The sequence below is a fragment of the Molossus molossus genome, unplaced genomic scaffold (genome assembly GCF_014108415.1).
Source record: "Molossus molossus isolate mMolMol1 unplaced genomic scaffold, mMolMol1.p scaffold_m16_p_6, whole genome shotgun sequence".
In the NCBI taxonomy this organism is placed as follows: domain Eukaryota; kingdom Metazoa; phylum Chordata; class Mammalia; order Chiroptera; family Molossidae; genus Molossus; species Molossus molossus.
Window position 1 is genome coordinate 63,898,911 of NW_023425399.1, and position 15,579 is coordinate 63,914,489.

General features: G+C 44.6%; 1 protein-coding gene and 1 pseudogene across 1 annotated transcript in view; both read right to left on the bottom strand.

The window, feature by feature from the left end:
* Positions 1–15,579, bottom strand: part of MTCL1 (microtubule crosslinking factor 1) — a 152,363-nt gene that overhangs the window by 48,278 nt on the left and 88,506 nt on the right. Inside the window, exons 6-7 of the mRNA XM_036244612.1 lie at positions 14,485–14,640; positions 884–1,114 (exon numbers count right to left, since the gene is read on the bottom strand). Of these exons, the coding sequence (XP_036100505.1) occupies positions 884–1,114; positions 14,485–14,640 (387 nt within the window). The remainder of the gene's footprint in view (positions 1–883; positions 1,115–14,484; positions 14,641–15,579) is intronic.
* Positions 7,234–7,828, bottom strand: LOC118619310 (annotated as a pseudogene).

Below are 15,579 nucleotides of genomic sequence, written 5' to 3' on the forward strand. Positions count from 1 at the left end.
AGCTCACAGAGAGCAAGGCCAGGGAGGAGCCTGCAGAGCTCACAGCCACTTTGACTTAATAAAAATCCATCTGAAAACAAATAACTCTGTCCTGGTTCTGTTATGAATCTTGGACTTGAGGCACGTTCTCGTTTTTAGGAGAACATACAGATTTCAGAGGCAGCAAGAAAGTGACCCATCTGGAACTTAGAAGAGTTACAACTGCATTGGCAGAATGGGCTCTGGCACTCAGGAATAAAAACTGAAATGGAAAGAAGAGAGAAGCACTTAGAACTAGGTTTTACAAACTAGCAAGGTGGAAGGAGCCAGTTATGGGTCTCAGGGTGATCACTTTAATGAAGTTATAAACCAGCAACAAAAGAGATGGCAGCAAAACTTTGTTGCAGAACAGAGTTACAGACCTATATGCACTTTTTTTGTTGTTGTTAATCCTCACCTGAGGATATTTTTCCATTGATTTTTTTTTTTTTTTTAAGAGAGAGTGGAAGGGGGTGGGGGGCTGGAGAGAGACACACATATTAATTGGTTACCTCTGCTGGGGCCGGGGATTGAACCTGCAACCTAGGTGCATGCCCTTGGCTAGGAATCAAACCTGAGACCCTTCAGTGCATGGGCTGAAGCTTTAACCACTGAACCACTGAGCCCATTGGCCAGGTACAGACCCATATACTCTTAAAACGAGGTCAAAGGACAGCACAGAACTCTCGGTCTGCTATATAACAAACAACCATTGCATTTCCATTGCCTAGGGTGGACTTGACAAAATAATCTGAACTAATAGAACACGACTGTGTGCAGGGGAGGGGGTGGGGAGATGGACAACACTGTCTGGGGTTCAAGAACAAAACTGATGCAAATGAAATGAACTCTCCGGTGGAGGTACCTCAGTGAAATCCTCTCCTTCCTCCTCCATCTGTTTCCCTTGTCGCCAGTGCTTCAACAGCCACCTGAGTTTGACGTAAAAAAGGAAAATGTTCTGCTTCAAGGACCGGAGCTCCTGCTGCATCAGATTCCTCTCATCACTCCAGGTTCGCTCGTGGAGGGTGTTCTGCAAAGCAAGGCTGTGCATTTCCAGTTCTTCCCACCTCCAGGCGTAGAGGTGACCCTCCTGCATCTTGAGTGGAAGGAAAAGCAGGGTGATGAGCAGCCATCCCAATCTGCCACCCAAACCCAACTGCCATTCAATCTACGTATATCATCTTGCATACAGTATGTGAAACACAGAAACCACCAACACTTAGCAACCCCCTTGAGATGTTCACTATTTATAAAATTGTATGAGTTTTCTGGTTTAGAAGAAAGTGCTCTTTCAAGGTGAAGTATCATAGTCAAGTCTCTCATTGTGTTTTTAGATGTCTCTAAACATCTCAGGAAAATCATTTCTTGGCTGTATGGCTAGAGCTGACTTAAACGCAGATTCCTGCCCTCTGAACCCGGGCTTGCACTCAAAGGCACACTGCACTGTAAGGGGGAGAAGCGGAAATCCTTCCCCTGGACTTCCCGGGCCCTGTGAGCCCCCCCCCCCCCCCCGACAGAGAGAGAACAGCAAGCTGAAGAGGGGCAGAGCCTGAGAGGAGAGCGGGGTGGGGGCAGCAAGCGCTCCTTCCGAACAGGCACTGCTCCCCTGCACACGGTGGTGAGCAAATAGGAAAGTAAGTCCATCACCTACATCCACTCCGCACCTAAGATTTCACATTCCTATTACATCTGGGTGACTCAAGGAAATAAAAGCATTGCTGAAAAAGAAATGTTTTCCATCTCTACATTAAATTCCTGCTTTTTCCACACAGGTCTAGACACTCTTCCAAGTAATAAACAAATATTACATGTCAATAATGACTAAACAAAAGGGTATAAACAAAATCTTAATTTACAGGCAAGGGCACAAGAGTAGTATCTCTAGTAGCGAAGTGGGATGAAAAGAGGATTGGATTGCTAGCCTTATTATTATCAGCTGTCCTCTCCTAATATAACACTTCCTCTTATGCCAGAAACCAAGGCAGTGGGTTTTGCTTTGTACTAGATTAATGCTCAGAACCCATGGGAATATGACTACCACTGCTTGAGGTCGATGAACATGATGATGTGCTACAGGCCAATGAAGAGGAGAGGCAGCTCTGGGGGGGTCCCTGGGTCTGTGCAAGGACCTGCGTGGTCACTGTCCTAACACCAGATTTGCTTGGACTTCTAGCTGATTTAATTCAGCATCTCAGCAGCCCTGAGACCCACCACTGGTTCTCTCCCATAGGAACACAAGAACGCATGAGTAGGTAAGGGGGCAGCCTAGTGTACTGGAAATCCAGTGTTCCCAACTTACTTACATGTTATCTTAGGCCATGAACTACCTCTAGTAAAGTTTCAGCTTCCTCAGCTACAAAATGGTTAAGCTAACGGGGAGCGCTGTGCAGCACACCTAGCTCATGGCAGGTAATCCAGAGGCGCTAGAGTCTTGGAGGAGACACAGGACAGGAGGATGCTCTTAGGACCCCCCTGGAAATGCTTCCTGACTCACTCTCTCTGGCCTTCCTCCAGTGCCCTGCTGCCTCTGCCTGTTCCAGGACTCCCCTTCCCAAAGCCCAGAGCTGCTCTTCTGCCCTGCGGTGTGTTACAGACATCTTTCCTTTCCCTCCAACAGGCCTGGATGACATCTCACCACCCGGACCAAGGTCTGGGAGCCTCTTCCACACACTCCTTTATCCTGAATACATGTACTACAAACACCCAAGACCCTGCCTTTGGCTATCTGCATCTCCAGGGATAAACTCATTTTCAAACAAGATTTTTGGTGCAATGCAAAAAAAAAAAAGGTTAATTACTTAGGAATTCACCTTTTGGGTAATATGAAATTATTTTCCTTTTGTACTAATATGTGAAACTGGACCTATAAATAAAATGTTTAAAAGGGGCACGCATTGCCTGGCCGGTGTGGCTCAGCGGATCGAGCATCATCCCATGGACTGAGAGGCCCCAGTTCCATTTCCAGTCAAGATACATACATGCCCAGGTTTCGGGCTTGACCCCCAGTAGGGGGTATGCAGGAGGCAGCCCATTGATGTTTCTCTCTCACATCAATGTTTCTATCTCTCTCATCCTCCCTCTCTCTCTAAAAAACAATAAAACTATATTAATAAATATTATTATTATTATTTTTATCCTCACCTGAGGACATTTTTCCATTTTTTGTACAGATAGAGTGGGAGGGAGAGAGAGAGAGAAACATCGACGTGAAGGGACACATCGAGTGGCTGCCACCCGCACGACCAACCAGGGCCGGGGACAAACTGCAACCGAGGTACGTGCCCTTAGCGGAAACCGAACCCGGGGTCTTCGGACCGCAGGCCGACGCTCTAACCGCTGAGCCAAACCGGCCAGGGCTATATTAATAAATAATAAATAAAAGGGACACACACCCAGTGGTAAAGGGGGCAGAGAGCGTAGACCTTGGCATTCAGCTTTGCTCTCCCCAAGCTGCAAGGTGCAGGAGACGCTCCCTCAGTCAGGTTTGACCTGTTTAGATAAGCATGACTACGGCAACGTGCAGGTTTATGTTGAGTTCTTGGATAACTTCTTTTGCATAGGACATGCATTTTAAAACATCATGGTGCCCTGGTCACAATCAACTGGTTTTTGTTTTTAAAAATGCAAGTATCTTTCCCAATAAATTCAATTAAAAATAAACAAATGAAAATAAAGGTACATTTTGAGACTAGAAGGGGAGAAGGCAGCAGGGGCAGTTCCGAGCCTGCCTGTCTGTTTACAGATTCCAGGACGCAGTCCTCAGGGAGGCCCCCAGGCACCGAGTGCCTGCGTCTGCGAATCCCTTCTACTGGGCACTCTGGGAAAGACTTGAATGGATAAAGGATAATTAGCCAGGAACAATTTATTCTAAAATAGCCAGAAGAGCAATAAGGCCACAGCTCAATTAAAGGACATTTTCTGAAGACTGCTTTAGGGTGAGTTGTCCTTTCATCTGCAACCTCCTGGAAATGCTCCTTCCTGACTTGCTCTCTCTGACTGCCTCCTCTTCGCCCTGCTGCCTCCGCTGGTCCACTCCAAGCACTTCCCAGGGTGCAGAGCCACCCCTCTGTCCTGGGGTGTGTTAGGGGACACTTAACCAAAGTTGTTGGACACATATTCATGTCCAGTTGCATTTAGGGTCCTTATTTTATTTTACTTATTTTATTTTACTTTTCTGGTTCCAGCTGCAGCAGATTTCAGATTAGATATTAAGCACTTCCTGAGACCACACTGTAAATATTGAAAAGCATGTTTTAGAACAGAAAGGTAAACAGTTATCTTTATGAAATGTCTGAAGTGGGGGCTCAACTGAATGACCTTTCCATACGCCCTCCAGCCCCATGAGTCCAGGCACCTGTGCACAACAGAAACATTCTCTTTTTTAACCCTCACCTGAGGATATTTTTTAATTTATCATCAGATAGTGTGGGAGGGAGGGAGAGAGAGAAACATCGATGGGAGAGAGACACATTGACTGGCTGCCTCCCTCATGACCCAACCAGGGCTAGGAACAAACTGCAACCAAGGTATGTGCCCTTGACTGGAATCGAACCCTTGACTCACTGGTCCGCAGGCTGACGCTCCAACTGCTGAGCCAAACTGGCCAGGGTCAGCCAACATTATTTTTTTTTAATTTATTTTTTATCCTCACCGGAGGACATTTTTTTTGTTCAGATAGAGTGGGAAGAAGAGAGAGGGAGAAGAGAGAAACATCGACGTGAAAGGACACATCGAGTGGCCGCCACCCACACAACCCAACCAGGGCCGGGGATAAACTGCAACCAAGGTACATGCCCTTAGCGGAAACCGAACCCGGGTCTCTTGAGACCACAGGCCGACACTCTAACTGCTGAGCCAAACCGGCCAGGGCCCAACATTCTTTTAAAACATATCTTGTCATCTCTCTGGAGGGGCTCTGCAGTCAGAGACGCAGTTGTGCTGAAATCACTTATTTACCTTTCGGATCTTATTTGTAAACTTCTCTGTCTCCTCTTGATGCAGTCTGGTCACCTGTGCAAGATGACCCTATAGCTCCTCTAGCGATAACTCTGTTCAGGTAAATCAGGGGGGCCCCTGAACTGATCAGTGGGGTAAAGAAAGAGGTTTAGTGGATGTGAGAACTCTGCCTGATGTGGAGACACAGGACAGACATCTGCACAAGCCAGGGACACACACGGAGTGACACAGCATGTGTGGGTGCTGCAGCAGTGGAGTGACTCTGCAGCAACTCTGCTGAGACTCGTGCCCTGTGCCCCTGCGTTATCCGGGAAGGACAACTCCACCTGCCCTTCATCTCTCATCGAGGAGACCATGTAGATAAGTGGTGCCTAGCACCTGAACTTTGAACACCACAGTAATCACAAACCAGACAGAAGGGAGCTGGGGTACAATAGAGGTGTCTCTGCTACCACTGCAGCTTCTAGAAAGTTATATAAACTGCTGAGGGCAATCAGAGCTGATTATGACAGAGTCAAGCATGATCACCTCACACACAATTGGCCTCTTAGATTCAATGCCCAAGTTCACAGGTCTAAGTTGCATAATTAATTTGTCTGCATGCTTTCTTATCAGAGTTTGTCCTGCCTTCCTTTTCTCCTGGAAGTCCAGTCCTGCATGCTCAGAGTAATTGAGGTAGAGGCTTCTTCAATTAATAGAAACATTGCTTCGGGCCTCTCCATTGCACACAGTCAGTACCTAAGAGGAACTGCACAAAGATCTGCTTACTACATTTTAGGTTAAAAATAGATAAAGGAGTCTCTTAAAATGCTTTTTATTGGTAAAGTCTATCTTTCAGGTCTTTTATGTCCAAATGGCATTAGAAGAGTCAAAACTAGCCCTGGCCTGTTTGGCTCAGTGGTTGGAGCGTTGGCCTGCAGTCTGGAGAGACCCAGGTTCGGTTCCCACTAAGGGCACGTACCTCGGTTGCAGTTTGTCCCCGGCCATGTTTGGGTCGTGTGGGTGGCAGCCACTCGATGTGTCCCTTTCGCATCGATGTTTCTCTCTCTTCTTCCCACTCTATCTGAGCAAAATATCAAAAAATGTCCTTGGGTGAGGATAAAAAAAAAAAAAAAAAAAAAGAAGAGTCAAAACTACTACTTTTGAAATACGGTTTTTAGAGATGAAAACAGTTATATTAAAAATCTTAGGCATTGGCCTGGCCCATGTGGCTCAGTGGCTGAGCGTCAACCATGCACCAAGAGGTCACCATTTTGATTCCTGGTCAGGGCACATGCCCAGGTTGTGTGCCTGATCCCCAGTGGGGGGCATGCAGGAGGCAGCCAGTCGATGTTCTCTCTCATTGATGTTTCTCTCTCTCTCTCCCTTCCTTTCTCTCTAAAATCAATAAAGAAAAAAAAGAGTTAAAAAACAAAACAAAACTTAGGCATCATTAAAATGAAAGCATGAGATTTTAACCCCTGGTTTATGCTACCTGAAGATAGGTGATTTATATAGCTAGGAATTAGACTGAATTTTTGCAATAAAAACTGGTATCATTTCACTGGTTCATTCTTTTTACCTTTAACTAATTTATTATTTGTCTTTGAGGATATTGTTTGCTCTTCCTAATCTGATGTTACCTGAGTTGTCATGATTGAAAATCATATCCCCAAAACAGGAAATACAGAAAATAAAAGGGTAGATCTGACCCAGAGAGAGTTTACAGAAAGAAGTATCTAGATAGAGAAAATCAGAGATGCTGGGGATTCACCAACTTTGGAATAACACTTTTGAAAGACTTAAGCTCATCCTCCTTTCAAGACAACTACTGAGAACATTAATGCTTCTTTGATTTGTTAGTTACTAAAGATTATTATAGTCTTAAATTTTTCTAGGCAAGGTTTGGGGATCTCTTTGAAGATTCTCTACACATTGAATTTACTCCAATGACTAATTCCTCATTTCTAAAAGTTCTATCTTCTTGTTTTGTTTTTTACCAAGGGACCAAAAATTTTTATTTGACTAAATTCTATTTCATGCATAAGCCTGACAGTCTCTCCTGTTTATTAGAAATAAAAACCAACCAACCAACCAACCAACCAACCAAACAAACAAACAAAAAACAAGCAGCCTTGTACAGAACAGTGAAAATGCCAAGGGTGAGGGTAGTCTACAGTTTCACTGTAGGATAAATATATATTTTTTTCAAAAGGCCTCTCCCTCCTTGGCTATATCAACCCTCAGATCAGACCATTAAATACAGACAAATTTTCAAAATCACTTCTTCAGTTCTCCAAGATCTCCGATGTTATCATCATCCATCTCTGGTCATTTTTCCTGAATGACATCAATGATGTCATCTGTCAAGTCTCCCTGAATGATGATCTCATCCTCCCCTGTCAATGAGTCTCTGCAGAGAATTTTTGAGAAAAAAATCTTTGGGTTTCTTTAAGATCAATTTCAAAAGTTGCAAGGCAACTCTTATTACATATTTCTTGTTTGCTCCAGGAATTTTGGCTATTGTAACCTTTTGTGGTAGAGTCTTCTTTTTTTGTTGTATTTGACCCCTTCCATCTCTCTTTTGTTTTTTCTTTTCTTCTTCTTCCTTTGCTGTTCCCTGACCCTCACTAATTCCAGATTCTTGTTTGGGTGAATTTTCTATTTTAAGTTTTGCAAACTCATTAGGAAAATTCTTCTCTAACCACTGTCTACATTGAGCAACATCAGGCATATATTCACAGTACTATGTTGGTAATGAACAGACTCCACAGTAAAGGACTTAGAGTGAGTACTCTGCATCTAGCTTGATATTGCTCCTGGGGTCTCCTTTGCAATCATAAACCCTGGATTCAGAAATGTCAGCAGCCATTTCACAAACTCGGATGGTCTCACAGCCACTGATGCCTCCAATCCCGCCACTACTGCTAGCTGAAGTGATACATGCAACTCCTACCTTATTGTTTTTTAATATGTGTTGTTCTTTACAACAATGACTTACTCGATTCTCCTGTTTGCTTATCTTTCATGGTTTTGAACACATTTACTTTATAGTATCTTCTGATGGTTCTAGAGTCTGAAGGTCTTAGTGTTGAATCCTGCTCTTGGACATTGGCTGAAGCCTGCACCAGGCGTGTTTTTGGCTTGGTGTTTGCAGTTTTGCACTGCGAGGTCAACTTTAATGGGGAGTTAGCTACGATCTCATATGTGATCTGGGCTGAGAATGTGCCTCCAGATGGACTTTGCATTTGCAAAAGCCAGCAACAGAACATAAACTTTCCTTTCCTTGGGGATTCCTGGAGCTCCGGCTGACATCAGTTTGAAGCCCGATCTGGGCAAAGCTGGCTGTCCTTTCTTGGGGGAGACTCCACACTGGTGGGCAAACTCTCCTGTTGCCTCCCTCTCCCAATAGGCAGATGTTTCTCCAGTTTGGCCTTGCACGATGTGCAGCCCTTCAAAGGTCCTGGTTCTTTCCCTGCCCGTACAGGATCCAAAGCCCCATTTCCTGTCCTCTTGGAGCTATTAAAACCCAAGGCCCAGGGGTACTAATTCTGCCAACTATCCCCCCAACTCACCCACCTAAAGGCCACCGACATTGCTCTGGTTTTCGATTTTGCAATCAATTCCAACCCTTGAAGATTTTTCTTACTTTCTTGGGTATTTAGCTATATATTTTAAATAACATTTTCTATTTTATGCAGCATTTTCTTCAACAAATCTTTATTAAGCACCTATCAAGCCAGGCACTATACTGGGGCTATAGTAGTAAGCCAAGCTGCACCGATCCCTGCCCTCCGGGGCTTCCCTTCTGGCTCTTTAGGTGTTCTGTCCAGAAGCATTTGTAGGTCACCCCAGCTGTTCTGTTACATTACTCTATACTTTTAAATGTTAAAAGTCCTCCATGTTTTAATACATTTGGTAATAGCCTGAAGCTCCATATTAGATGTTAAAATGGGCATCCTAGTCAAACTTATCTTTTAAGAAAAGCTAAAAAGGCCCTGGCCAGTTTGGCTCAGTTGGAGCATTGGCCTGCGGACCAGAGAGTCCCAGGTTCAGTTCCCACTAGAGGCACATATCAAACAATAAATAAATAAATAAATAAATAAATAAATTCCATGTTAAAAAAAAAAAGAAAAGCAAAAAAACCTATTAATTTAGTTTCTATTTATTTCACTAAACTACTTAGCTTAGTTTTAATCTTAAAAAATAATTATATAAGCCATTTTTATTTTAAACAAATGAGTCTCACATTGCAGGCATTGTTTGATTAAACACGTATTCCTCTGTCTGCACTACACCTTCCAAGGGCTGTTCCTCTGGGGCATCTGGTCTACCTACAGTGGCTCCCGTCGCCCTGTGGCAACTAGTTGACAACAGAAACTTTTAGATCCTCCTCATCTACTAGAAGTTTTGCTTTCCTTTACTGTTCATTTTAACTAAAGGAATACTAAAACTACAGACAGCTAAGTGCTCCCAGTTGGGATACCATCACTCCAAGGTTACAAAAACAAAAAGGTTTTATCCAGAATTAGCCTATTGCCACACAACCATATACAGTCACATATATCTGAAGAAAGTTTTCACATAACACACAGATTTCCACCAGAAAATAAATATTTCCCTTCATTACCAGGTTCCCAAATATTTGATTCTAAAAACCCCTTTTGCCCACTTACTTAAGATTCTGATTACACATCAAACTAATTCACTTTGACATCTCTATGAAAGCAGTTTACTCAAACAAATGCCATCCTTACTTGATTCTGAGGTTGTAGAGGCCTGTTAATCTCGACATGACAACTACCTTCCCTGTTCATGCTCTGAAAGCCTCCACCATGCTTCCCGGCAAGGCCGGGTCTCACACTGATTTACACTGCCAACTTCCTGGACCTCTTCAGAGAAAATGGCTTATAAAATACTTCCCACACTTAGGAAGCACTGCACTACCTCATTTTACAAATAAAAGGAATGCTTTTCCTGATGGCCACGCTGACACCTAACAATGCCCTGCAACATTAGGACTTATTCCACCTCCATCACCATGACTTCACATTTTGGTAAGTTCCATTTTGTTTCGGCCAGTTACTGCTTCTTCCAAAAGTGGTATATGAGGTCAACACATGTGTACACATATTTGGCATAAAACCACACACGCATCATTTTATCATTGCTGGTATGTCACAGCTGAGGCATAAGTGATCACACTTATGTGCTTTGCTGATTAAAGGATAAAGAGGGAGCTAGGGAAGAGAGCCCTTTGAGATTTCTGATGCAGAAACCCAATCCTCTGGGCACAGGCTTGGTTTCATTTATATCTGAAATCTGACCAGTGCCCGTGCTTGGCTACTTCTGAGAACTATTTTTAAGGTATCCTGCACATTCCAAACCACATATTCTATACATTGCTCTCTTATAACAGATGGAAATCTCTCATAAGGGGCAAAGTCAGGGAAGAAACTGATGCATGGCATGAGAATCTTGCTAATATCTACTGAGATGAACAGGCAACAGGAATACTGTCCCTCAGATTTTTTTATTTTCTGAGCAGTTAATTTTTGTGTGGTTGCATTAATGGGTCAGTGAGTGTTAGTGGATTCTGACTTCAGCTCTCTCTGCCTGTGACTGTTTTAAGTAGGCCAGGTATGGATATATCATTCCCTTCCTGCACTTAGTATGTGCCATCTGAGCAGGCCTTCTCTTTCACAGATTCGTTATTTGCTAAAATGCTGCAGTGTAAGAATGTAGATTTTATCTTTCCCCTTTTGTTTTTATTATTGCTGCTACTGGTATTACTAGTACAAGCAGTAATTTAACCTGGCCAAAATAGCCAGATTTTCCCAAAGAAGAACTAATCTTTCCCCGAATAGGAAAATCTGTAAGGCAGATGTCACAGGAGGCATTTCACAAATAGAACTTGAAAAATTGATCCTTTTTTAAAAACTTCAGCTGCAATTCAGAAAGTTGTTTCTTTTTTTAAACCACTGATATTAACTGTCCTATAAAACCTACTGCCTACCCCCAAGGAACTATGGGTAAAGGGCTGGAGGAAGTTTTTATGTGGTAGTATTTGGCTTGTGCAGATAATTAGTGATAATTTCAAGAGTAATGTAAGAGGGAGTACAGAAAACTGCTCTGGGTACACCCAGCTTCAGTCTTGGTCTCATGAAAGTGTTGTGTTTGCCTTTCCCCCGGGTACTGGGTGTCTTCTGCAGGAGCAGCTTCTCAGTCGGGACTGACTGACGGGAGCTTTGTGTACTGTTTCCACTGTAGCCTCATAGGAGAGTAGTTCAATCAATGATTTAGGGATGTTTTCATTAAAAGGCTTTCAGTTCTCCCTAGAACTGTCCATTGTACCATTTTAACCAAATGTAATGTTCAAAGACCAAACTAAGTTGTCTGTCAGGGTGACATTCACCCAAGGGACAGAGCACCCCCAGACCCAGACTCCACAGGTTGACATTTGGCTCCTCAAAATAAAAGGAAAAACTATGGCACTATCAAAGTGGTCCTAAATAGGTGTCATCTTTAAAAAATATTTTAAAATATAATATACTTGCATGCATAATTGGGTTTTCTCTTCTGTGTGAAATGTCTTAATAAATAAAAATGTTGCAACAAATGATGTATAACTTCTGGTTCATACCATTTTCCCTTCTAGGAAGTGACGCTCCTTAGATCTTGTTTTGATAAAAGTATATAAAATCAAAGAAAACCAGACAGATGTTTTAAAAAAGGAAACATACTATGGCAATCACCTGAGTGGCCCATGTTTAGAAACGCCCTCCAGGAGATGGAGCTCTTGCCGGAGTGTCTGGGCCCTTGGCAGTCAGGGCTGCCCAGTCCCTGCCGGACGGGGCAGCAGGTGGGGATGGGAAAGACCAGGCCTCAACAGACTGTTCTACACTCAGATCTACCACCAACTCCTGGGGAGCTGACTGGCCAGCCGCTCCACTCAGGCCTCGTTTTTTATTCTCAGAATGAGGGAGTCCGTGTGAAGATCTGACGTTCTTTCTGAGCTACATTGTTTCGTGATCCTGACTTGCCATATGGCACCAACTAACTCTGCTAATCTCCCTCTTATGGAGTTTGCCTTCCTAGAACATTCAGTTTGATTCAATAAAGTGTTTCTCTCTAAAACTGTTGCTGGTTTTTGAAGCTATGCAGTGCATCTTCGTATGTGGCAGGTGACGGGGAGACTTACCAATGCCCTAGCATCACACACTTTCTCAGAGTTTAAGCAAACAGGGCTGTGTTCACACAGGGCTGTGTGTGACATGCCTTTAGTGATGGCGCACATGGGAGGGGAGCTGCAGGTCTCCAACAATATGTCAGTGAGAAGAAGGCTGCCGTGTTCAGCCAGCATTGCGCTTCTGTACAGGACTGGGGCACAGTCAATAACATGGAGAAAGGGCTCCAGTGGGCAGAGAAAACTGGTCCCAGGGCAGCTGTGACACCCCTTTCCATCCACAGTCTTTGATGGTGTGACATATATAATCCCTCTCCTTACTATTAATCATATTTGATTATTTTAGATGGCATTTAGCACTTTATAGTGTACTTGTTCAGTTAATAGCTCATTGGCTCTGAGAATCATCCACATAAAACCACATGAAGTCCGCAGGGCCATTTTGCAGATGAGAAAACAGAGGCTCACACTTGCCTGAGAAACAGCTGGTAATGGACACAGAGCCCTGATGCCCACACCAGGGTTGATTCGGCACAGCATGGACATCACTAGTGCTGCAGTGTGAGCTGAAAACTGGGAAACATGTCTTTCTGAGCTTTCTGTCTTAGAGATGGATCAGTCAATTCACTTAAAATGCAAAGAACTGTGAGCTTTCTAGTGCCCAAGTAACCAGCATTATCAGATGAAGACCCTGTGTGGGGTACGGGTTGATCAAAGGGGCTTACTGTGAAAGTTCCATAGAATTACAAGACACACTAATCACTAAATCCATATTTGGAGAAAAGCCAAACATGTAGTGTTCTGTTTTACTTTTGGTATAAATCCTAGGAAGAGCTTAGCTGCAAACTGGAATGAGAACACACTAACGCTGATATCCTGTAATACATGTCCAATTCCATGTCCAAAGCCCGTGCTCAGAGAACATTTTTAAAAATCACAAATGCTTATTCTGGGCACTGTAAGCTGCTGTCTGGAGGACATGGGCATTGTTCTGAGGACAGCATGCAGCCACACAGCACGCTGGCCTTCTGCTTGTCTTCTGGGAGCTTGGCACTGCAGTGTACTTGGCCAAAAGCATGCAGAATGTCTCCTTGCGACACCTCTGTGTGGTCTGCAGTTACTTCCCTCTGTGGAATGGACTGGTATGCCACCTTTGGGCAAGCCTGGCCTCTGCCAAGGTAATGTAAGGATGGTGGGACTATACAGGCTGTTTTGAAAACTGTTTTTGCTTTCCTTAAGCTCTGAAGTGGTTTCCGTGTCATGGTGTACTTTATCAAGGAGGGTAGAGATGTGACATACTCTTTACAGGACAAAGGACAAGCCCCAGACTGGAGATATGTGAACTCATGCCTGGGTGAGCTGGCTGCCCCAGCCACCTACCTCTAACCGTGGGACCCACAGCCTAACCAAGCCATTCTCTGCAAGCTGAGCGGAAGGCCGGAGCGCTCCACCCTGAGGCCTCTGTGCACTTCACTTCCTCGTCAAATGCCTGACTTTCTCGGAGCAAGCTTCTGTTTGCTTCCAGGTGTGAGAGAGAGCCCTACCCTGCCTCTGCCCTTTTGGAGATGCTAAAAAGCCTCAGAGCTGCGTGGTAATAAATTAGTCCCCACTGGGACTAATAAATTAAGATTCTTCATCCAGATATTGTCTAATGTGGACTATGTTGCTCTAACCTGCCTTGACCAGCAATGTCAGAGGCAGGGGCTCACCCCTCAGTGACACCTGCCTTTCTGTCCTAGGTCGAATTACTTGCATGGAGGAGCGTTTGCTGACAGGACTGCTAACAACTGTTTCATGCAATGGAGTATCTAGGTGGCTAAGGGCTTCGCTGACAAGGGGTCACTGTGGCAACAGAGACTGCTGAAGAGCCCCAGGTCAAGAGTGCACTCCCTGACTGCCTACTGGCCTAGAGTGCCGTCACCAGAAACTGTATGACGTGTGAGATACAGGGAAGTGTGTTTTCTCCAGACTAGCAAAAACAGTGCTTGATTTTATCCCTGCTTTCTTCACCGTTTGACAAGAAGCCAGGTGATGCTCTCAAATCAGTCTCCTACATCTCCCTACATTTCCAGGCGCCTACAGGCCCTGGAGACACAGGTGTACGGATGAGACCATGCCTGTCCGACAAGGGGTGCTGGCAGTTCTTGCATTGCCCCTGTGTAGATCCTCCAATTCTGGTTGCATGCAATGGGTTTGCTTCTAGTTAAGTCCTCCTGATTCCATATTCTCCCACTATGTTCCCTGAGGTCCTTCGACTCAGGTAGGAAATGTCCCACAGCCAACCACACAGCAAAGGAAGGGCTGGGAGGGGGGTAGTGGCTGGTGGGCCCAGACCATTTGCTGACCTCTAGATTGACACAGCTCTGGCCTCCGGGCCTGCAGCTCCTGGCATCCCCGTCTGCGCGGCGGTGCAGCTCCCGCGTGGCTCGGAGAGGCAGGAGCTCCCGCTCGTCCGCTCGCTCCTGACCCAGCGGCCACTCCATCTGATCTCTCAGTTTGGACTGTTAGATGCATGGAGGGATTTGGTTGTTGTTGTTTTTTATTTTATTTTTAATTAAAAAACAAAGGACAAGAGGGTAAGGGAAGGGTGGGGAGGGGAGATAAAGGAAACAAAAATGGGTAAGGTAGACAACTGAGAACACTACCAGATGAAGAAAAGCATGAATAGAAAAACCAACTTAAACACAGTGGCATAAGAGAGTGAAGAGAACAGAACCAAAATGAGGATGAGCAAAATGATGGGCTGAAAGATCTGAAAAGCAAAAAGAGAGAAAGGGGGAAGAATGCAAAACACTCATTATGAGGCGCATGCGATGGGGATGCATGAGTCACAGACGCAACCGCAAGCACGCTACCCGTGAAGGATACGGAAACAAGGCTCCTCCTTGCTTGCTTGTGGTCGAGCAGCCAAGCCATAATCCAGGGCAGCAGCTGGGTCATGCACCCAAGGGCGACGCATAGGAAAGCAGTCCTGGGATGGCTACTCCATTCCGCCCTCACCTTCGGCTCAGGGAGGCAGCAGGAGCACGCCAGCAGCGAGGTTTTCCAACAAAACCATCCTTCTCTCAGAACCGTGCTCCTCTCCCCCACTCTGGGGCCTTTCAGAACTGTCCCTTTGGCAATAAACCTGCAAATGCTCCTGAGTGAGTCTGCTAATTATCCTGACTGTGAAATGAGTTTGTACTTTGTTTTAAACTCCTCTTTGCTTCTTCATCAGGATGGCTGGTCATTTGAGACACCAAAAAAGGAGAAAGGACAGACTGCTTCAATCCCTATTGCTTCCATTGGGATTAGCCTTGTGTCATGAGGGAGGACCTCTATCTAAGCCAAGAGCAATGGTGCAGTTAAAAATAAAAGAAGAAAAAGGAAAAGGAAACAAGGAAATAAAAGAGAACTTAAAAAAAGAAACCTAACCAATAGAAAGGATTTGGTTGACACTT